At 42.8% G+C, this 24,710-nt stretch overlaps 1 protein-coding gene across 4 annotated transcripts in view; it reads right to left on the minus strand.

Moving 5' to 3' along the window:
• Positions 1-24,710, minus strand: part of Prkn (parkin RBR E3 ubiquitin protein ligase) — a 1,098,850-nt gene that overhangs the window by 487,362 nt on the left and 586,778 nt on the right. For all 4 annotated transcript variants that reach the window (XM_027401104.2, XM_027401103.2, XM_027401105.2 and 1 more), the window contains one exon: positions 20,251-20,366. In XM_027401104.2, coding sequence (XP_027256905.1) covers positions 20,251-20,366 — 116 coding nt within the window. The remainder of the gene's footprint in view (positions 1-20,250; positions 20,367-24,710) is intronic.

A 24,710-nucleotide genomic window follows, 5' to 3' on the forward strand; every position in this document is an offset into this window, starting at 1 on the left:
TGAAGGAGTTTCCAGGTCTGGTCCACAGCTTACAGGAAAGAGAAATCTACCACACCTGCTCCAGCCATGTTCTGTGCTAGCTTTACTCTCTGCTTTGACATAATTTTAACATACTGTTCTTAAGACTGTGCAAGTACGAGATTAAGAAATATGAAAATCTGATAGATGGAGAGGGAGAGGGTGGGGTTTTCTGAATGGTCTGCAGGCTTCTCCCACCCCAGGTCTTCAGTACACCCTTTCTGCAAGGCATGAGGCACAGGAGTGATGTTTTATATACAGTAACAACACATCCTCCATTTTGTGTCCTTTCTGAGCCATCTTAGATTCATCAGAGTTAAGACCCATCCCCTCCTTTGTGTTTTCTGTATGCATGTGTGCATGTGTGCATGTGTGCATGTGTGCATGTGTGCATATGTGTGAGTGTGCGTGTGTGTGTGTGTGTGTGTGTGTGTGTGTGTGTGCCTCTCCTGTGCCTGTCTTCTTGTGTTGCCATGTCCCCTGGCCTCCAGTTTTTCACAAGGAGAGACTGAATCTTTATTCTTGGGGCCACACATAGACTATGGGAAAAAATTCTCCACTTGGATAATTAGGTCCAAAACCATAGCTTTATGAGCACAGTCATAACACGAAGAACTAAGCATCCTAAGATCATTTTTGCCATAGATAGGAAATCCATGTTACAAAAATAACCTTCTCTCTGAGTCAGGCAGAAAAGTAAAGGTTAAGTCTTGCCAGCCTGTTTAATGCTAAGAAAAACACAGAAAACATGCTTTATTTACAAACTCGAAAGGAAATGAGCTATTTGCATTCTTATCTTTCTGCACGGAGAGAAACATGTCTCTTACCTGACCTTTCATCCTCAAGTTATACATAAAGGAGATTACATTTGTCTATATTGTCAGTGTGAGAAGCTCAGAGTATAGGACCACAATAGTGGAAAATATCAAGATTGACTTCAAAGTCCAGTGGCCAGGAATGAGGTTGAAAATGTATTTACTATAGGAGAAAAGGAACTGGGAGAAAAATCTCAGTTATCAGAGGCCCAAACAGAAGATCTTCAAAACATCTATTGAAGTAATGACCATACTGTTTCTTTTTTTTTTTTTTTTTTTTTTTTTTTTTTGTGTGTGTGTGTGTGTGTGTGTGTGTGTATGTGTATGTGTATGTGTGTGTGTGTGTGTGTGTGTGTACGTGTTCTAATAACATGAGAGAAAAAATAAAATGTGTTAGCATCACAGCCAGGATGCTGTATATAGCCAGCTCATGCATGGATTAGATGGCTCCAGTCACCCAAGATGACCACATCTGGTCAGTGGAGAACAAAATTAAACAACACGTCTCATTTACCTAGAACTGTTTCTGCTCCTGGAATCATACTAGAGATGTTTCTTTAGGCACTAGGGCCCTGGGTGGGAGAGCAGGCAGCGCTGAGGTTCAAAGGCAAGTTCACCCATCAGAAAAGATGAACATCCTCTATGGTTTGAGATGAGTTAACTGAGAGAGAAGCGTGTGGCTTGACTGAGTTCTCACAACCACTGTGGGCGACAGTTCTCTCTCAGGTGAAGACAGCTACAACATTCAAGGTGACAGCAGCATATCAATAGTTTCTTATACTACACAAGACACGACACACACAAGGGACAGAGGAATGGGTGAGTATTCATATCGAGTTACATAGAAGAAAAAAATTAGCTTCCCTTTTCTTCCCATACACCAGAGACATCCCAGGTCTTCTGGAATATGTTGAAAAACTAGTTATGGGGTGGGGAGCTCATGCAGACATCTGTGGTGTAAAACTTTCACAGAGTCAGTTTTGTGTTGCAGCATGAAGCTATGGAGAGAGGGCTGAGAAGAGAAGCCTTGATGTTGCTCGATTCTACAGTATTTCCACTCTGTCAATTTCCTGGAAAAAAAATCACCCTAGGATTCCCAACAGTAGTCAAATGTGGCCCTTTCTAAGTCAAGAATTCAGAGAAATTAAACTACATTTTACTGATTATAAAGTAATCACTTCAAATATGTGGGTGTAAATGGTGTGTGGGCTTCCTGACTGTTTCCTGATTCCTTCTCAACAAAGGACAGCTGCGGCACACCCTTGCATCACATGTCTCCCAACCACTCTGACTTTGGTCCTGCCTGGCTCACATCTTTATGGAGGTGAAGGCCTGGGAGCTCATGAGCAGGCATCACACATCATCGCTGTCATCATTGTCACCAACAACAGGTCAGAAGACCTTGCCCAGAGACTCCTAGTCAGCAGCACCTGCTGACAGTGTGGAGCCATCTGCTGATCCTGCTCACCTGGATATCTTACTTCCTGATTGCTTCTTGTGGAGTTCCTCATTTCCATGAGGTCTACTCCATGCATTTCCCACCGGTCTCCCTTCAGACGGCTCAATACTGGGTGTCTGCTTCATTGAAGGCCCACACAGTACTGGCTTCGTGCCCTGTGGTCTCTCTCCCTGAGTCATTACTCAAGATGAGGTTAAGTTGAAAGTCCACGTGATGGCATGTTTCCTGGTTTACAATATTTCTGAATATGTCATTCCGATTGTTCAATAATTCGAGTCTTATTTTCTCACTAATAAATTCTGATACTGCCTTTATATCTAGGAAAACTGTTGCCTTGGTTTAAGCCAAATATCACCATTTAAAAATTCTTAAAAACTGCCTGGATCTTAATTGAAGGTGTGCTTTTCAGAATGTTCTCTTTCATTGGCTTCAACCATGTACTGCGTGGCTTCTTTCCTGCCATTCTCCTTTTCTGAATTGTCACCAAGCAGATTCGTCTTCTTAAACCAGGTTAGAAAATTATCATTCTCTGGCCCCAGACCATCACTGCTCCTACAACACCCCCCAGCGGCTGGTGTTACATTCAGAGCTGGTATAGCGATCTGTCGCTCCTTTCACCACCAGTTTCCTTCCCATACACCAAGTTTCAGCTAGCCCAGTATGCACCAATGCATTAGCTTCAAGAGTTCCCCTGTGTTTACTCAGCCTTTGCCCTTTATTCTCCAAGGATGAGCCCCTAGTAGGTTATCCAGTCTGGAGCAGTCTGCCCTAAACCCATGTACATACGTCAACACTAAATGGACTCAGTATACTATATTTATGTAATATAGAAAGTAGTATATATTAGCATATACTAATGTATGATTTGTATATATTATTAGCAAATGCTAATATATTAGTTAAATAATACATATCAGTTAATACATACATATGTTAGTATGTTACAGATGTTGGCCTGTGTCTCTGACAACCAATGTCTGTGCAAAGGTTTTTTTTTTTTTTTTTTTTTTTTTTGGTTTTTTGGGTTTTTTTTTGTTTTTTGGGGTTTTTTTTTTGTTTTTTTTTCATTAGAAAAAAAGATGAATCAGTGGTTAAGAGTCCTGGGTGCTCTTCCTAGGTTTAATACCCAGCCTCACAGGGTAGCTCACAACAGCCTGTAACTCCAGTTCCAAGGGACCCATCTCCCTCTTCTGGCCTCTGAGAGTCCCTGGCACACATGGGAAGCACAGACATGTATGTAGACAATAAAAAAAACCCATATACACTAAAGGAGGAAAGAAGGAGGGAAAAGAAACACCAGGTGCTCTATTGGGAGAGAGCACTGTTTGCTCAGCGAAGGGATGGAGAGGCAGGAGGGACAGATGCCTCACTTGTCTAGGGCTTACCAAGCAAGCCTGATAACCTAAACTCCATCCCAGAATCTTCATGGAAGATGGAAGGAGAGATACAACCCCATCCCTTGCCCCTCATTCCCATGTTCACACTTGGGAGTGAATGTGTCCCCCATACAATAAACAATGTTTAAAGAACATATGGGAAGGGAACATAGACTCTAAAATGCAGAGCAGGTTATATACAAGGGAGACAACAGAGGTAGCCTATAAGTAGCATTTCTATTGTTATTAATTATTAATAATAATAATGCAGTATACAACAGAAAACAAGAATGATCCCACTGTACGATAAGTTACTTCTACATTTACAGTAGTGGAGAAGAGAAAAGGTCACTACAAGAACAAAACATAGTGAGGGGCACTGATAGGATTCAGTTTCACAAATTCCCCTATCACTGTGGAGTCCTCCGGTGTCCAGCTATGTGGGAATATAAATGGAGGAGGCAAAGGGAGTGAGAAGACAAACACTTGGAGAGTAGTCAAATGCTTACATAAAATAGAAGAGACTTCAGCACAAAAATCAAGGTGTTTCGAGTTGCACTCATAGTCCTGTTCTGTTATCAACCCACCACCACCACCACCACCACCACCAAATCTGCTGTAAAAAGGAGGTTGGTTCAGAACCAACAGTCTGCATGGGGCTTAATGGCTGAGGCATCTATTTAACATATCAAAGGGAACCTGGCCACCAGGATCTCCCAGCATCCCTCAGCTCCTATGTGCAACAGGGTCCTCCTATAGCATTCTCCACCCTCTACCCTAAACTTCTCCAGCCCAGGGGCTGGGCTGTTCATCCTCCAATCTCCCTTCTGTATATAATCCAGTCATTTTGGTTACCTGGCCCTTCTGTCTACCCTTTACCTACCTGGCCTCTTGGTCTGGGTTTCCCCTCTTACATGGCCCAGGGTCACATCTGCTCTGGATTCTCCCATGTCCCTGCCTCTGCCTACACTCTCCCTTTATCTACAACAAGCTTTCTCCACCAGCACACCTAGGACACTCATGCCCCTTCCTTTCCTCTGGCTTTCTGGCCAGTCCCTGCGTGACAGGTGACCAGGGGACATGGGTAGACAGGATGTGCTTATGAGAGAAAAGAGAAATTCGAGGAAATTTGAATATTAAGAACTGTCTGTCAAGGGCAGGTGAGTTTGGGGGTTGTGCCCCAATTCACAAGCTTGATTCTAGGAACCCAAACATAGCATTTCGAGTTACTATTACTTTAAATTACCCCAGTCAGAATGTAGGTGGGAGGAAATGAGGAATTCTTGATAACTAAAATATGAAACAGACTGGCTAGGGAGGATGGGATCTCCAAGTCTGCCTTAATTAGGTGCTAAAAATAGCCATTTAAAGTCTCCTTTCCTTTCTGGGCCATCCAGCATTCTTCAGACAGCTTTAGTCTCAGCCATGTGCTAATTGTTTCTAATGGCCTGTAAACAAACTCCCCAAACTATTAACCTCTCTCTTTAGCCAGAGACTCTGGAAATTAGGCTTTGGAAAAAAAAAAGTTGTCCTGGAGGGTTTCCTCAAAGCAGAGACACTGGCTTTGGAGGGGACTCAAGTTCAACCAGAACAAAAGCTTGTGAAGTGGAAAAGGTGCTCAGAAAACCTGAAGAAAAGACCCCACCCTTGTTCTCACTGAGTTTGATTGCCTTTCTGTCTACAGGGAGTAGTAGAAATGATAACAGCTTCCAGACATACAAATCTCTAAGTGAGTGTGTGTGTGTGTGTGTGTGTGTGTGTGTAAGTGAGCTCTGGTGCCTGCAGAGACAGGAAGAGGTTGTCAGATCCCCTGGAGCTGGAGTTATAGATAGTTGTGAGCCAGCTGACATGAGTGCTGGGAACTGAACTTGGATTGCCTGCACAACAGAGCACACTGTTAACTGCTGAGCCATTTTCCCAGCCAATCCAGGATCACGTTATGTATTATTATATAACAATATATTATTATAAAATGATGTATTGTTGTATCATAATATATAGTTTATTCATTTACCTGCTGGATGGGGCAGCCAAGGAGTGCATGTGTGGGTCAGAGAACACCTCCAATGAGCCATCTTGCTCGTTCTGATTCTACCTTTTTTTATAAATATCAAAATAATGTCTTTCAATTGACAACAGTGTTGGAAGTGAGAATTGATGGTAGATTGAAAAGAGACTCAGTTTAGCTTTAGAGAGGTGAAACTATCAGGAAGCAAGCTGGAATATTCTAGGGCCCCTTCCTTTGGATGGTGAAACATTAATTTGCAATTGCAGAGTAGCCAAAGGATGTTATAAAACGAATGGCAACTGAGATAGGCCTTTCCAACCATTTTAAAGCTTGCTTAAAAGTATAGCATTTAAAACATTTTTCTCAGCATAGGCTGAGCAATGGAGGAGAAGCACCAGGCCCAGTAGAGGTCCCAATGCTGAGTGTGGCTATGGCATAAGTTCCTCCATGTTGTTTGTACTTTGCACTAGAAGATTCCATTTTACAAGCAGCTTTTGACACCATCTTGAGAGCTGGTGAAAGGGGAAAATTAATAAAAGTCTAAAACCTGGACTCCAAAGCCAAAATAGAAAACTCTGAGTTCCCCAAAGGCAGCCCAGCAGACGAGGTTAAACAAAGGTCCACAGGACTCAAGGCCTTAGACCAGATATCATACTCTTGAGTAGTGTCCTCATTCCTCTGGTCCAAAGAGGATCACATAGTTATCAATTGTAGAAGTCCCCAGCCCAGGAGATAATTAATAAATTGATTTCCTCTGCAGCATCCTGCTTAATTGCACCTTGCCTGAAACATAGAACCATTGCTCTGTCTTGTGTAACCATGGAAGTTCTGTAATCTTGGGGCTTCCAGTCCTACAATTTTGCCTTATAAAAGCACCCCTCAGTCAAAAGTGGGTACTCCATTTGTTCCTGAACAAATGGGGTCTGATGGGGAATGTACTTCTGTTCATCTTATTGATTGTTGAATAAAGTACTGTTTGGCCAATGAGGCAGCAAGTTAGATGAGACTATGAGTCAAAGAGGATTCTGGGAAATGTAGTAGAGAAGTGGTGATCCAGGCAGGAAGTGACATAGCAAGGAGACTCATATTTAAGCAAGGACAAGCAGGAAGTGGTCCCTTTTCCCCTCTGCTCTTCCTCCAGATTCACAATATGATCCAATGGCAAGGGAGGATGTCAATGGAAGATGTCCAATAAGATAAGTCTTATAAAATATATAGATTTATGATAATAAAGACTGAGCTAGCAGATGAGAAATCCTACTCATTGGCCAAGCAGCATTTGTACCTAATATAAGTCTCTGTATTATTTTGTCCATCCATGTGGACAGAACTCGGGCAGCTGGCAGAGACCACTCACGACGTGTCAGTAGGGTTCGGGTGGCTTTTGGCGGAAAGATTTATCATAACAGGGGTCTTTGCTGCAGCTCGTATCCTTGAGTCAATAAAGAAACCTTTGTCCTTGCATTCAGTGAGACATCTCCTTGTTGGCAGGTTCTTTTGAGGTTCAGAAATCTGGGCACAACAGTGGACAGGACTATGGGCCATAGGTGAACCCACAAACCACATCATCTGTCAGGTACACCCATCCAGCACAGATTGTTAAATGACATTCCTGGGAGTAGAAAGGAGACGCTCTACAAATATTTTCAAGGGGAAATGAGACTGAAGGGGCTCATGACTGTATTAAAATAGCTGGGAAAACAGGGCTAAGAACTTATCAGATACATCATACTGAGGACAGGGTACAACTCCCTCACTAGAACCCCATTCACTGATAGACACCTAACATGGCAATGCTGTGGCCCATGCCAACATAACATCTGTCATGTGCTGCTGTGTGTATCGAGGACCAACAGGCAGAGCTGTCCCTAGGACTTCAGCTCATCTCTTCCCCCTGCTGTTGAGGCAACCGACTGGACTGCTTGCCTCTCTAGTCTGGACTTCAAGATGAACCCATCACTTCCTGCTATTAGATTCGAGTCATCTTTTCTGGCCTGGATTGTAAAATGTTTTTCTCAACTCTAATGATGCACAGTGGCCAAAAACTGCCCTGGGTCCTTATCAATATAGACTCTCAATCCACTTCCCAAGGCTTCTGAATTCTGCACAGACTCTTTAGTGTCCATTCATTCTGTAAACTGCATGTGCATATAAATACACAGTAAATACAGTTACTGTGCACTTTGGGATGTGTGCTATGAGACGACATTAGTAATGAAGACTGGAATAGAAGAGTGTACATTTACCTTGGCCACGTTTTCCAAAATAGCTGGGATGATAGTACAAATTGCTTCACTGAAACAGCTAAAGCTTATGAATTTTTTGTTATTCTAAAAATCCTGACACTGTAGAAAGACACATTTGTTTGTCTATGTTTCTGGCATTGTGTACTCTAGACACTTGAGAAAAGACAAAAGCTTCAGCCACAAAAACCACAATTTCTGGTTATGAGACATCTCAGATTAGTGAGATCTTGTGTAACTTTATAATGGAATGAGAATGAATATGATGATAAATATGAAACTCATTCTTTTTAATGTTCATTGGCAAGCAGGATGATCCAATAACCAATGTTTAAAACAAAGAAACTATTAAGCCATGGACTACAACACAGGTAAGTCCCAATAGTAGCTTAGTATTTGTAAGGACATTGCCTTGAAGACCAAAAGGAAAAACAGTAATAACTTACTACATTGATACCCAACACTTGAAACACTGCAGTAAAAAAGGTTAATGCATCAATAAATGATAATACAATCAAATAATAAATAAAATATAAGCAGGGCAATGTTTGCACTTATATGGATGGAAATGCTAGCATTCCTGGTGTTATGTAAATAAACCCTCTAAATTTATTTTTTAAAAGTCAAACATTCAATAGAACACTTTGTGAGAGGGCCATCAAAGCAAGCAGTCTACAGACAATGTATACATAATAGTCAATTTACCTGGAAATCACATTCAATCCAAGCAGCAGCTAGCTGTCAGCTAGTCCAACCACCAGTGTGTGTCAGGTTTCTACACAGCCGCTTAATGGCAGCCCAATCAGTAAGGCCACAGGAATACTGCCATTCTGAGTCCAGAGTGCCTCAGAGAGAAGGGCCAAGTCTTCAGCCCGTGATGTTCCCTTCCTTTACCTGGCTGTGGTTTCCCATGAGCAAGTTAAAACCTTACACACAAAGTTTTAGATTCCAGTTCTGTCTGGATTCTGGCTAGTGGAGAGCTCAGCCCATCACAGGTCCCCTGCTACAGCTTTCATAGCACTTAAGAAATTAAAGCCTTATTAAAATGTCTAAAGTGACCCTACTCAAGAAAGCTTCTCTTTCCCAAGTACGTTTTGGGTCACTAAGGTCCAATTTCTCTCCCAGTTATGTCTTAAGCAATTATGAGCCAACATTATTCCTCCCATTAATGCTGGAGCACAGGTGCCTCCAGGAACCTGCTCCCTCCCTATGGAAGTATTTCCTCCGAGCTGATCCACACAGGTAGGGAGTCCCAGGTGGATCAATGGCTCAACTCTAAGAGGACTATTTATGACAGGTTCTCAAGAGAAGAATGAATGATAGATATCATCACTGACATTACACTAGATATTTAAAATTTTCTGTTTACATTAATTATCTTCTTTACTACTATTACCAGCTCAATAATAAGTCAAATTTAGGAAATGTGGTCAGAGTGACCAAATTGTCCCTAGTTAGACCACCAAGTGCTGATAATTTCAGGAAGAAAGTTTATTTCCACCACTCCAGCCTGGCACCATCTGTTTCCTGTGTTATTACCTGCACAGCCACAGAACCTTTGCCAACAGAGTGCAGGAGCTTCTCGTTCCTAATCTAGGGCTTTGGGTATACATAACTGTTGCTAAGGCTGTTTGACAGTGAGTGTGCAAGTTTGGGTGTGCTGGCTGTAGCCCATTGTTGTAGGGCACCCATGCAGGACTTCAGACATTCTGCTGAGTATGCTCGGTCTGTTGATTCAATCCTCACAATGATGAAGCATGATTTAGCCTTCTTACTAACCAGACAGAGAAGCAGTGAGCTGCAGAATTTTGTGCCTACAGTCTTCAAGGCTGGTACTATTGACTCCTATTCTCCGTGCCTATATTGGGAGTTGGTAAGGACAGTGGGAACCACCCACTGACATACATAAACCTTATTAGTGGGACAAAGAAAGGAAACAGAAATGGAAGGTGCAAGAAGCAGAGACACAGGCTCTTTCTTCTTCTGTTGGGGGACAAATTACGTTGTGATGATTTAAGAATTTAGGGAACAACTGAGGGCTACACACACAATAATGCATGTCTGTGAGTAACACTTGGGTTCATGGCCTATACATATCTCGATACGTTTCTATGGTGGAGTCCTCACCAGAAGAAGCAATTTAACTGAAATGTGAAAGTTGTTGTGGAATGGGGATTAGTCACTGTTAGCAAAAGGGTTAGAGCTGGGATAATGAGGACTGTGGCTGGTTGGGGACAGAAAGTCAATCTTCATTGGTGGGGATAAAGCATCTTGTTCATAACAGGATAAAAAAAAAACAGTCAGCAAAAGAAAGAACACAAAATTTTGATACCTTGCCTCCCAGGGAGGCAGTTCCCTTCTACTCAAGCTCCCAAAAAAAGAATCATAATTCACTGTCACTGGGGACTCCCAGCAATGAACACGGAGAACAAAGAGGAAACATGTCACCCTGTGTTCTAACCAGATCACAACTACCAACACTGGGACTACCCCAAATCCCAGTGGTCATGTGGCATCACTGAGAGCAACCTGGGTTAGTGAGGAGAGACAAGTTTGATTTATAGAGATGCAGGAGACGTTATTGATTTCTTCTTGCATTTTAGTACTGTGGAGTGAATGTAGCAACATTTCAAGTTGAAGGAGGCAGAAAATTCATGAAGGCTATCCTTTTCTGGTTGCCATAATTCTCACCAGCCCCTTCCATTTCTATCTCTTTCCCACAATCACTCTCCCCTCTGTCCTCTGGGGAAAAACAGTGACCCAAGACCAAGGTGAAGGGACAAAGCTGAGTCAGCCATCACAGAATAACACAGTCAAGTCACCAGGCAGCTTTGGCTAGTCACTTATTACTTGTTCTGGAACTATTTATTAATATGACTGTTGTGACAGTTACTTGTTAGTGTTCCCATGGTAATAAGTTAAAGGAGGAGGTGGAAGTCCTGGATTTCTCTGTGTTTCACAGGTGCTTACTGAACATGCTGTAGTTCCACACAGTGGATTTAATTTGCATGTCTCATTTCATACACTTCTTAGTCATCTGGGTAACAACTTCTCATGAAGATCCTGTTCACATGTTGTCTTCCTTTTTCTTGTTGACAGTTAAAGTCTCTTACATGCCCTGCACTCTTCATAGCTGGCTGATGTCTTGCAAAAACCCACTGCCATGTGACTTGCATGTGCTCATCCCCTCGATGCTGTCTTTGGATACCTTCATAGTGTTAATGCAGATGAACTCATCAGTTTCTCATTTAGTTAAGAACTCTGTGTTCTGTATGAGAAACCATAAACATCATGCATTATTTTTATACTCAGAAACTTTAGTGTTTCAATTCTTAGGATCTATATTGGTGTTTCTGTATGATGTGACATAGGAGATTGAAGTTCATTGTTTTTTAATGTAAAGTCATCTAGCTTTCCCAGTCCCACCTCTTGGTGATGCTGCAATCGCATGGCCAATATGTATGTGGATCTGAATGTATTTCTGCAGCTTAACAGTATAATTTTGTGTAACTTAATACAGACTAAATATTGGAGATATAAAGAAAAAGGCTTGGAAAAATATGACTTACACTGACAGTGTAAGAGAGCCCCTTACAATCTGAGCTCTGTATGCCTGGATGATGTGTTAGAAAATCCACTGAAGATTTGAAGAAAAAAATGCCACTGCAAGTGGGAACTTATAAAAGATAAAGATATCATTGGCCAGCAGACATGTCACCCAGGTTGAGGGCCACTACCCACTTACTGTCTTGTCTGCCCTCTTCTCTGGGCCTTAGATGCCGGTATGTCTCTGAAGCAGGCTCATGTATCTTCTGGGTCAGCCAGGTTTAGCCCCAAGACAGAGACCAGGCAGGAGTCAGCATGGCTGTCTAGGATATGCCAATTAAGGGACTCTCCCAAGTTCATCTGGGCTTTTCTCAATCCACTTCAGGGTCCTTGATCTCCACCCCATGGGACCTCAGGACCTCTGATGTCTACCTTCATGGTGGGAGTTCAGGGCCTGTGGTGACAACTTTAATGGTGGGTACTGTGCGATGAGATTAATTTGATCAACTTGATGGAATTATGAGGCCCTCTAGGAGATGAATCAAGAACATCTCTGGGCATGTCTGTGAAGGCATTTTAAGAGAGGATTAACTACGGGATGAGGACCTGCCCTGGATGTGGGCAGCACTGCCAGTGAGATCAGCTACCTCTGTGGAACAGAAGAGGAAGAAAGAAACCTGCTAACAAGGCATTTTCTGTTCTGTCTCTTCCCATACCACTGTATCAGCTGTTCTCTGAAGCAAGATGGACTCCAGTCTTGGACACTGTGAACCAAACCAAATTTTTCTCTCTTTAATCTCCTTCGGGTAATAGTCACTGTAAGGAAGCCTGACTAACACACCCAGTTTCCTCTTCTGCCGTCTGTCAGGGCCACCCATGGCTCCTCAGAAGGCCCCCACCATCCAGCCCAGGGATATCAACAAATTCCAAAGAGTCTCTTCTGCAGCAGGAGCATGCTCTTTACCTCTCTTGAAGGCAGGGATGGTGCAAAGAAGCAGTAGACTGGAATGGTCTTCCATACCCTGAATCACAGCTGACTTATTGAGAACAGGGAAACTAAAATAGCAACTCCATGGCCACTTTGCCAGCATTCCAGCTTATGTCTAAGACTTTGGTACAGCTCCATCTTCCACTTCTTTTCCTTCCCAACAAGTGGTGATATTGTGTTCTTCAGGCAATGAATATATTCCTGAGTACATATACTAAGATGGTCAAGGACATAGATGTTGGTGTCGGAATTATCGTTGAGCCTAATATTGGTCCTCCCTCATCCACCATATAAAATGGGAGAAATATCTCTTTGCACCTTATTTTCCCTCCTGTTTAAAATATGTGTAACATATTCATCTTTCGGCAGGTGGTAAGATTTGTGTGGATACAAAATGCCCACAGATGCTAGCAGCCATAGAACATGTTAACAGTTGTTGGGCCTTCACTTGCCTTGTGGAGGACACATTTATGATGGCAGATGAGCCTGGCATACATATGGGTGTGGGCTGGGCACATATGCAGACAGTCTTTTGTGGTCTGGAAATACCACAGACTACATTTTAGATCGGGCTTGGGAGGAGGACTCTGATGTGGAGGTCTGTACTGCTGTTACCAGGGTGACAGCTTGACTTTGGGGGTCTCCGGCTGGTCCTACCATAGTAATGAGTGAGCGGTTTACTTTGGCAGAGGCAGGGACTATGTTGATGGCACTAGTTAAGCAGGTAGTGTCATGCTCTCGGGAAACAGTGGTGCACTGTGACTGATGCGTTTCTCTCCAGTTCTGTCTCGGCACAGCAGAGTGTGAGTTTGTGTTCCTTTTCCATAGCACTGTGGTGGTGAGGACAGATTTTGAGGGCAGTGACTGCTCTTTGCTAGCCCAGTTTTATCATGGCAGCCCCACTGGGGCACTGGGTCATCTGTTCTCCCTGCCCCGCCTTCTCAGCCAGAAGTACCTCAACTGTTTCTGAGGCCACCTATGAACTTTTTATATAACAAACAAGTAGACTGATGAACTTTGTGAAAATTTTGATGGAAAAGGAAGGGTTAAAGATGCCCACACACGATCCCTTCATCCATAGTAGTGCTCTCATAGGAAGCTGCTGTTGTATGTGAATAATTCTGCATATTATTGTGAGGGTATGATGGTCTAATGAGTCTCATGACAGTATGATGGACCTTAGTGTTGTAAAAAGAAAATATCTCTGTTTGGAGCTAGAAACCCTGGAAAGTCCATTGCTAGAACATGGAAGATGCAGGATTCCAGTCATATTTTCTTCCACTTAGAATCTGTCAACAAAAGCTTCAGAAAATGTCTTTGCACTCCAGCGACCATTTCTTGTTTTGTTGCAAATAGCTCTGTAGACTGTGGAGACGACAGAGAACAAGTCTGCAAACACTTAATTCTAAATGTCCTGCAATTGATAGTCATGCATGGGATCTTTATGATATCTGAACCCTGCCAATCACTAAGCATTCCCCCACAGGTTAAAATTTCTGTCTGAAGGTATGAAGCAACACTAACATTTGTAGTGGAAACTAGCTTCTTCCTGCCAAACTAGCTTATGACTGATTGCTAATTAACAGGATAAATTGCAATAAAAAAAATGCACAGAGCATATAATATTTTTCTTTTTTACTTGAAAAACAGCCATTTGAAAATTGCATGGTCATTTCATTCTGTTGAAAACGGACATTAAGACTAAACCACCACTGCTAGAAAAATCGAAGCAAGAGCCCTTTGGATGCTTCCGGAATGTAGCTCCCTTTTCCTTAACATCCATCAATGGAAAACGAACTGCTTAAAATCCAGACATTTACAACATGCAAGGTTGACATTAATGGATACAAAATTGGCCAGGGAGGATTTGCAGTCTTACCCTCCCTTTGCCAGTGGGGCTGCTGTGCACCTGCGGGGATGGTGAAATGAAAAGTTAAGGCCTGTGAATTTCATGCACAGGCACCTCTAACATCCCCAGGAAGCCCCGAGGATGCTGCGGCTCCCATCTGAGACCTACAGGGTTCACGGCAGGAGAACGGAAGGTCACTGGCTGGCATTAAAACTGACATGGTTCACATTTCAAAGTATCAATGTAGATAAAAAATTTCTTCTGTGTTTTCATAAGGAACTGACCCCAAACAATATGGCTGAGTGATCTCTTATGGCTCAAACTTCAAAATTGGATTTTCCTTTACTCCTACCAGCTCCTAAATACTCCACTTGGATCTCTTGCTGATTCATTGTTTTATGTAATTAATGGCTAGAGAATTCCATTTCATCCAGAAAAGATTGGGACTGTTTGTATGTTTCCTTCCTTCCTTCCTTCCTTCCTTTCTTTCTTTCTTTCTTTCTTTCTTTCTTTCTTTCTTTCTTTCTTTCTTTCTTTCTTTCTTCCCCCCCTCTCTCTCTCTCTTAGAACATTAAAGGCTAGTGAGAAAGCTTAGATGGTAAACCCTTGCTTTGAAACACTGAGGGCCCGAGTTTAAACCCCATAACCTACATAAATGGCTTGTGATGTGATCCATGACTGGAGAGACAACTCAGTAGTTAAGGGCACCCTGGTTTGATTCTCAGCACCCACAGAGTGGTTCACAACCATCTGTAACTCCAGCTTCAGGGTATCTGATGCCCTCTTCTAGACTCCATAGGCACCAGGCACACATTTGGTACACAGACATACATGCAGCAAAACACCCATACGTATAAGATAAAATGAATAATGATTTAAAAGAGATGACTTGCAAGCTTATAATCCCAGCACTGGGGAAGTTGGAGACACAGGTTCTCTGGGGCATCCTGGCCAGCTAGTCCAGACTACTTGGAAAGCCTCAGGGTAGTAAGAAACATCTGACTTTCTTTCAAATTGTAGATGGTGCCTGAAGAACCACTCCCATGGCTGTCTTCTGGTTTCCATGTGCAGGTAAATACATACAGCAGGGGTATCCGTGCATACACAGGCACACCAACATTCTCTATAAAAAGAGCATGCTTTTCCTTGTGCTGTGGACCTAAGTGGTAATTCGAGCCAGCAGATGTTAAACTCTTCTGAGGCAAGGGCCAGCGCTAGACATTGCAGAGAAGATAAGTATGCTTGTACATAAGACACTTTTGGACCTTGCCCTTGAGCAGCCTGCAGTTTCATGGAGTCCACACACCAAAAGGCAGTTCTGTCCTCTCCAGCTCTGACAGCTCACAAAGGTGAGAACACTTGGAGCTCTAGCTGGGTTTTTCCTGCCTCTTATTCCAACTTGACTATATTTTCCTTTCTACATGCGAAGCCACCTTTCAGCATTTCAGGGAGACTCATCTTTCACTCACAGTATAAACCTGGACCTCACAAGTAAGAATGAGGAGAAGCAGGAGCAAAATCAATGCAAACCACGTGGACTTCAGTTGGGCAAATGGCTGGCTGAACACCTTCTGTCATTATTAGAGGTCAGACTTTAAAGACCTTAGCCTCAAATTCTATTCTATTAAAATGAAAACCCAAATGACTTCCAAGGACTGAAACTGGAAAGCCCATGGTCATTAAGAGCTGCATGTCAGTCTCAGGAGAGGTCATGTGATGGAGAGTGTCTGCTGGTGTGCTTTGAGATGCTCCCTAGCAAGGTTGTGTCAGAGTGGGGTGAGCCATGCTTTCTGAAGAAAGAATCACAGAAGTGCTAGAATTGGAGGCTGGAGAGACTTGCCCAGGAGCAGAGTTCAATCCCCACACTCACAGCTCTGAGAGCTCTATCACCCTCTTCTGACTTCTGGGTCTGACTGCACACAGACACACACAACTCCACATAGATATGCATACAGACACATACTTAAACAGAGAGAAACACATACTTAAACAAACAAAAGAGAAGACATGGGGTCTACTCTCATGAGGTGAAGTGCTCAGTGTGCGGGAGCCTGACAAGCTGGGTAAGGCATCTTTGAGGTCTCCTCTCTCACCCACTCTGCTCCATAGCATCACCTAGTTATTGTGATGCAGATGTGGTATTCTCCATCCATTACACCATGCCATTTGCTGTTCTCTTCCATTCAAGGTAACATGAATACAATAAAAACACTTCTTCCCACATGTTCCTGAAAATATATTGGCCCTGGCTTCATTCATTACATGGCAATAGACATACTACTGGGGACCCAAAGGAGAACCACAAAGCTTCCTGACTACAAATAATGGTCCAAAGCTGTGAGGTGCAAAATCTCTCATCAGGTTTTCATTGCAGAAAGATTGCTTTGCTGAAATAGTCACAAGAAACAAGGCAGTGGTCTGATGTGAGTGGACTTGGCCTGAGACCCTGGATAAAATCTTAGTTACCATCTGATTTAAATGGGATATTAAGAAAGGGTTACATTGCTTATGGCTTCTATACAGTGCTTTAAAATAAGATGAACAAGGAATCCCATTTTGACTCACAAAGTATTGCAAAGTACTGTCTAACCAAAAGAAGCCATGAACTGAGTAGCTAAAGACATAATGGATGAATCCATAGGGAATGCCATGAAGATCCCTGTGTGAGGGAAAGAAAGCTCCCAGAATACTGTCAAATGAGCATTAATCCCTGTCACAAGGAACAAGTGCAAATGGGCTTGGAGATAAATCTCCACTAATCTCCAGGTCCAAGTAAATCTTTTCAGTATGCAATCCATGGTAGCTTTGCTTCAGTGAGTGAGTGGTTTTAAGATGGATTTGAAGGCAATAAAGCTATGAAACTACTTATTATTAAATGACAATGACACCAAAACAGCAAGTCCTAATTGTAGAAATCCCAAGGTAGTACCACTTCTTGGATTTAATGTCCTGCTGGGAACTGCTTCTTATAGTGTGTTTCTGGCAGGTTAAAGTTTGGCTGTGTAAATATGGCTTCCTTTTCCTTTACCTTCAACATTGAAAATGCAGCAAGGATGAGTGAAGGGAGGAAATATGCACAGGCTGGCTCGATAGTCTTAGGAACAACACTGGGAAATAGGGATTTCTTTTTTTCTATACTCCTAAATATCTAACTCAATTGATGACATCTGACACAAAGATAAAATAAACAACTGTGAAATAAAAGTAGAAAAGCAAACCTGTTTAAGACTGTATTTAATTATGACTTTTTTTTTAACCTCCCAGAATATGTAAAAAAAAAAAAATAAGTGAAGTCCACAGGAATCAATTATGATTTAGGGTCAGGGTGTGGATTAGGGTCCTGACCTTGACTTAAAATTCAAAACCCCATACTATAAAGACAGACCTGAGGTGGGGCTGGTATGTGGGAAAAGGGTCTATGCTGAGAAACTTTGGATTTGTTTTCTTATAACAACAATAGCAAAAATATGCACGTGCAAATAAGATCAGTTTGAGTCCACTTACAACTTGAAAAAGCCAAGTGTTTGTGACAAAGCTACTTCCTTTATCATTGTCAGGACAAAACTGAGAACACATTCACAGAAGGAAAACATGCTGGAGAGCCCATGCCCCGAAACACAGAAAGTCACATGCCTAAAAGTGTAGTTGGAGAAAATCAGTTTGCAAGTATGAAGGAAGAATTTGAAACTGTCAACACCAGCCTGTTCCCATTTCACAACCCTGTCCTTAGGTTAAAATGCACAGCCAGTGTGTTCATCCTTGAGCAGTATGGCTTCTTCACCTTTGACCCAAGATCGGGTGCCTAGTCAGACAATGTGATCAACACTCCATGCTTGAATGTAATCTTCTCATGAAGATTCATTTATTGGTGTGTGTGTGTGTGTGTGTGTGTGTGTGTGTGTGTGTGTGTGTGTGTACTCTCATGCACACACACGTGTTCATGCACACCATGGCCTGAATGAATGTGGAGGTCAGTGGACAACTGTGGGAGCTGGTTCTCTCCTTCCACTGTGGTTTCCTGGGATTGACACAACCTAATTAGGTCTGTGTGACAAGTGCCTTACCTGCTAGGCCACCTCTCTTCACCCAAATAAAATCTTATTAAGGGGACAGGGGTACAATGGTAACCAAAGTGCTGTGTGCAATGTTGTAGCATCCTCTGTCAACCTGGGTATGTCCCTATCAAAGTTCTTTCCTATCTATGCCCACACAGGAATCAGACTGAATGGTTGCTTATATCCATTAAATAATGTGGAATAATAATAGGAAAAAATTATTTTAGCAACATAATTTTCCAAACACTTATCTCCCCATTTATCTTGGAAGTGGCTAACTTTACTCTATGGATAGTCGTCTGTCATTAATACAAAGGGGTTGGGAGGCAAGTGCTACAGTCAGCATAGGCCTCTTTCTCATTTTTCTTTGTGTGTAGGTGCGTGTGTGTGTGTGTGTGTGTGTGTGTGTGTGTGTGTGTGTGTGTGTGTGTATCACATGTGTGTACAGGTACCCTCAGAGGCTAGAAGTGGGTGCCAGATCCCTTGGCACTAGAGTTATGGATTGTTGTGAGCTGCCTGCTGTGTGTGCTGGGAACTGAACTCAGACCCTTTGGAAGAGCAGCAAGGACTCTTAACCTCTGGGCCATCTCTTTTTGTCCCATGTCAAATGCTGCCTGGTAGGCTGTACATATCCTACAGAAAAATGTTTTGAATTTTTTTCCTTTGAAAACCCAAAAGGTGATTTTAATTACTTGTTGTTATCAGAGGAGGTGAGCCCTCATTTGTAGAACTGTCTCACTCCTCCCTGAAATACTGGAAGCATTGTTTTGTCCTTGAAAGTATTTTTCATGTACAGCCATTGACCTTGCCAAAGGCAGGTGAAACACAGCAATTTGTGGGCACTGTTGTGGCATTTCCTGCCAGAGCTTCGACTAAACATGCAGAACAAGGAAAATGTGGTGGTGGAGACAAGTTTAGTCAACCGCCATTGCTGAAGTATTTAGGCATCTTTTAGTCGATGTTAAAGGGATGGGAATACCAAACCAGGAGTATTGACACCATCTATGAGACCATAAGGCAAATTCAAAGGTCTGTCTTGTTAAGTCCCAAAGGCCAAGGAGAGGCAACACTGAAATGTCTGTTTTCTGCCTAAGAGCTCAGAACAACATGTGTGGGGATTTTATTCCGTAACCCATTTTAGCATTTGATTAAAACGTTCTTGCTAGTCAGGACTGTGTCCCCCCTTTGCAATTGGAGCTTCTGAGCCAACCTCTGAGGACACAAACCGAAGCTGCCTTCTTTCTTTTCTGAATCGGCAATGAGTCAGACTTTCCCTCTCCGCTGCTTACTCTGCAGATCTGGGAGGTTCAGTTTCTCCCACCTGACCTTGACTCCTAGACCAGAATTCACCTCCACTTGTATTTCTCCCTTCCCTCTAACACTGTATCCACAACTTTCTTTCCTTGTATTCGCCGGGGTTTGAGGTAACTGGGCCCAGAATCAACTGCACGATTTCATTTTGGGTAGAGGAATGGATGAGAAGCCCCAATACAAATGCAGACAATTATGGGGGATAATGCAAACGCATGGAAGAGATACTTTAAAAATAAAATAGCCTGGCAGGAAAAAGTGGTTTTCATAAATTGTTATTCCATTCCTGATGTTAACATCATATTTTAAAGCTTATTGATATTAGTGAGTTTACATTTCTGGATGAACTAAGATTATACTATTTTCATATATTTTATCTCACATAGTTGAGGGCTCACATCTGACTGCTTGACTAATCAAGTAATTGGCACTGTAAATAATTGTAGCACAGTGAGATCTGGTCAGATTTGGTGGCATCCCCAAGATAGATGCGCACCGGGAGAGGCATCCAAGGAAGTTCTGCCGGGGGAATGGGGCTGGAAGGCAGGACACCAACCATCGGCCTGCCCCCAAGGGTCTTACCTGACATCTGTGCATGCAATGCAGGTGATGCTTCGGCTGTTACTGGTGATCAGGTTCAAAGCAACTGATGTATCCTTGTCAGAGGTTGGGTGTGCTCCACATTTAAAGAAAAATTCCTGGAAGAATGAGGGAAAAAGTAATTACACATATGGACCCTTCCCAGACATTTTTGCCATAAATGGTCACTTGGGGGCAGGGAGAGAAGAAATCTGTCATTAGGTACTAGTTGGGAATAAATCTCCATGGACTTCTGGAAGGAAAGAACAGCCTTGTCTGGTGCAGAACTGGTCAGCAATACCCCTGAGCATCCCGAAGAACCCCAGACCCTTTCTACGTGGTCACCATGCAGATAGACTTACAGCAGGAGCGTGTGTACTGAGTAAAGGATCCAGGGAGCCAGAGGACTCAGGGTCACGAGTACCCTGACAGTTAATATTGATCACCGGTCTGACAGGACCCATCTAGCATTACCTAGGAGACACATCCTAAGTATGGCTGGCACCACTCTATGAGCTGAGCTCAGTTCAGGCTGAATCAAAGGGACAAAGCAAGCTGAGGGTATCACCACTCTCTGCTACAATGTGACCATCTGTCTCAGACCCCTGCAACCACAACTTCCCCACTACGAAGGGCTTCCCCTCAAACTGTGCACCAGGGCAGATTCTTCTCTCTTAGGTTGCTTTTTCCAGCTATTTTGTTGCAGCAGTAAAAAAATAATAATACGGAAGTACATAGCACTGATATTAGGCAGGGGCCCTTCCCTGGACAGGTGGGACCCTTCTGGGCCAAACTCACAGCTCACCCTTAGGCCTGACTGCCCAGCCCTAATACCTGGCATCTGGGTACCCAAATAAGCAATAAGCTGGATCCCTAGCTGCTTTGTTTCCTTTCCCAGATGAGTCCTCCAAGGAACACATGTATTTCAGGATACATTCTCCTTTCTTCACCACTTTTCTTTTCATTCAGCTTCTTTCCTGATTCCCAGGTTTCCTCTCAGTCTTCTTTGCATTCACACAGGACTGTTGGGTCAGTGGTCAGCCTGCTCCTTGTCTCTGGTCTTCTATGGGATCCCAGACTTTCTGCAGTGACAAATCATCTAGACTGGATGACAGGAGAGGCCCTGCACCGTGCACGTGTATGGACAGCATCTTCCCTCTTAGCACTAGACCTGAAGTCAATCAACTATTATGGGATGCCCCAGATATGAAATATGAATCATTCCTACTTTGTGGGCCAGAAGGTCTTTCTTGTACTTCTCAACTTGGCATTGCATCCACAGTTGACTTGTGAGCCATAGATGACATGAGTGGCAGAAGTGACTGCTCCTAAGAAAACTTTGTTCAAAAGAAACGTGGCAAGTTGGATTTTGCATGGGTCACAGTTTAGCCCCTCTTGGAAATTAGTAAAATGTCTTCATTATTTTTCTATCTTAATAAGGCCTGGCACAGGATAGGCATTGGATTTATTTTATCAATGAAAATCTGCAGTATTGATTACTAAATGGAAACCTTAAACATTTTGATGACTGCACTTGAGTTTGTTTTCTCCCATTTGAAGCCTGATGAGTCCTCACTGGGTACACTGCCTGAGGATCTCTAACTCTGAGGTGTCAAAGAACTGCCTGGGCAGGATACCCACCTCCAGTTCCCAGTTTGAAGCTGGAATCAAGCTTCTAGTTAACTCGAATTTATCTGACCCAGGGTGGCAGTGTAGCAGGGAACCCGTTAAGCACCTCAATGAACTAAATGGGTGTGCAGGTACACTCTGGAACCTGGGTTCAAGTTCAGGGTGCCCACAAAGTTGGATGTACTGGTCCAGGTCCTCACTGTTTCATCATAGGAAATACATGGCTGATTGCTTTTCTGAACATTGGATACTGTCTTAGTCAGTGTTATACCACGGCGACGCTTATAAACAGGAGCATTTAATTGGGGCTTGCTTATAATTTCCGAGGTTTAGTTCATTATCACCATGGCAGGAAGCCTGGCAGCGGGCAGGCAGACAAGGTGCTGTGAAGTTAAGAGATCTACACCCTGATCACAGGCAGCAGGATGAGAGGGAGAGAGCGTGGGACTGGCTTGAGCTTTTGAAACTCCAAAGCCCACACCCTAAGTGACACACTTCTTCCATTGAGGCCATAGCCTCCTAGTACCTGTCAGGTAGTGCCACTGCCTAATATATGTGCCTAACACATTTCAATATATGTGCCCATGGGGGCCACTTCTATTCAAACCACCACAGGAGCCATTGTTTTTACTCAACCATTGAAATGCTACAAATCCTTGAAGGTCAACAGAGGAATACTGAGGAAAAAATTAAAATAACAACTGACCTCTTAAACAAGAGGTTTGAAGGACATGTGAAATAGACTGGGCTGCCTCCTACTGCCTTTTGCAGGCATAAGGAAAAAAACAATCCTTATCTCTAACATAAAGCAGTTCCCTCAAAAGAGCTGAGTTGGCAAAAACATTGAGGATGTTTTTCATATATAGATATATAGGAAGTATTTATATTTTTTCTTAGCTTGCAAAAAGCTACTGGTAGACACTTAGATAACAAATCACAAATTTTTTCTAACACTATATGAAACTCAGCCATATAAAAGCCAAAAAAACCTTATTACTGGGAGGAGATGTTTATAGACAATAGTCTACATTTAAAGATTTAGAAAGTTCTGTTAATTCAAATGATATTAGAAAACTAACACAGAAAAATTCCAACTCTGCATATTACATATAATCCCAGCACATTCTCTACCAATGTTTGTGAATGGTGGTTTTTCTACAGTTTAACTGGCAAGAACTGGGAAGGATCCAAGGTTTTGTCTTGCTTGCAAGCTGTCTACTTCATCTGCTACTCACTCCATCATAGATGCTGGCAGAAGACAATGGGCTCATGAGATAGGGCTTTGTGCCCTAGCAAATGCAGGGAGGAGTGGGAGGACTCAGTTGAGTGCCACACTGTATGAGTGGTGGCAGGCAGCTGAGAACTCTGAGCTTAGGGAACTAGGATTTTTATGAGGAGCTGTGAGCAGGCCTTATTTTGCTCCTGAAGGGGGACATTGTCTTTATTATACAGGATAATTAGCAAATCTGCCTTTTGTTCTAGAGGGAGACATTAGCTTCTTCTTCCAAGGTCATTAGCTTTTCCCTGCGAAGGTGGTCTGAGGCCAAGGGTAGTTAATGGCTCCCTCTTGAGATGAGCAGAATTGAGAGGCCAGCAACTGTCTCCCAGCAGTGCAAGTGTCCTTTCTTACAGGCTAATTAGCAGTGTGATCTAGTTGTTCCCTCTTCTCTGCAGTCAGTAGGCTGAAGCTTAAAATCTACACTCAAAATCAAGCACACAAACAACAACAGTAAGGCAAAATACCATGGAAGTCAGAAGAGGCTTCTCCAGAGCACCACCCTGGGTGTCTCTGAGAACTTCCTGACACAGGGGATCTCACAACAGTCTGGTTCTGGGGAAACAACTTGGAAAAACTCTTCCCACATCTCACAATTAACCTCACAAATGAAGGGGGGGGCGTGTAATTTCACCTAATGGCTCTTCCACTGAGACCCATATACACACTTCTGAGAAGTCTTTATTAACCAAGAAGCTAAAAGCTATGACAATGATTCATTAGTTTTTGCCTAGTTTTTAAATGATAGACAAACAATTAAAGATAAATAAATAAAGGTAGCTAAAAATGTAGAGGACCAGGAGTTCTGCTGTGTCAAAACTTATAGGACCCAAGGACTATATGATGGGTCCTCACTATAAAATAACCTACAAATGGCTCTAAAGCCTTCCTTCCCCAGCCTATTCAAACCCAATAAAAGTATGAGCAGGGCCTGTCTTCTCATTCTTCTATGAGTCGTTTAATAGATTTTATTGACCATCCTAAGGTTAAAATATTGTTTACCAATCATGTTTCCACATAAAATGCCATCTATCTTTACAAAAGCTAAATTCCATCTCAGTCTCCAACTCTGTCTTAATGAAATCCACAAAAGGAAAGCCCACTTTTCTATGGATAAAATAGTAGGGACACCCATTTTTCACAAGGAAGGCTGAGACAATTGTGTGGCTTATGTCTAACCTGTATCGGGGTGGCCATTTGCATGGCTCACACTGCTGCTAAGGAAACAGTGCCCATGGCTGGCAGGCAGCTCAACTGAGGGGACTCATTGCTAAAGTATAGTGCTAAGGTATATTGCTAATGGTGTGTGTACGGGAGGCACACAAACACTAAAGGAGAAAAGAAGCAGCCTTTGGTTTAGCCTTATTACTGGCAGCTACCAACTAGTCCTAGAGGACAAATGAGAACGTGGCTAATTCATCAGAGCTCTGCATCGGACTGTGTCTGGACCTGGGAAAGTGAATGCGGGGTTGCCTGTGGGAAATAACCCCACATGTAAAGAGAACTGCCCCTAGTCTCCAGCTTTGGCCTCTTACGATAAATCTTTCTGCCAAAGCCT

This window comes from Cricetulus griseus, chromosome 2 (assembly GCF_003668045.3).
Source record: "Cricetulus griseus strain 17A/GY chromosome 2, alternate assembly CriGri-PICRH-1.0, whole genome shotgun sequence".
Taxonomy (NCBI): domain Eukaryota; kingdom Metazoa; phylum Chordata; class Mammalia; order Rodentia; family Cricetidae; genus Cricetulus; species Cricetulus griseus.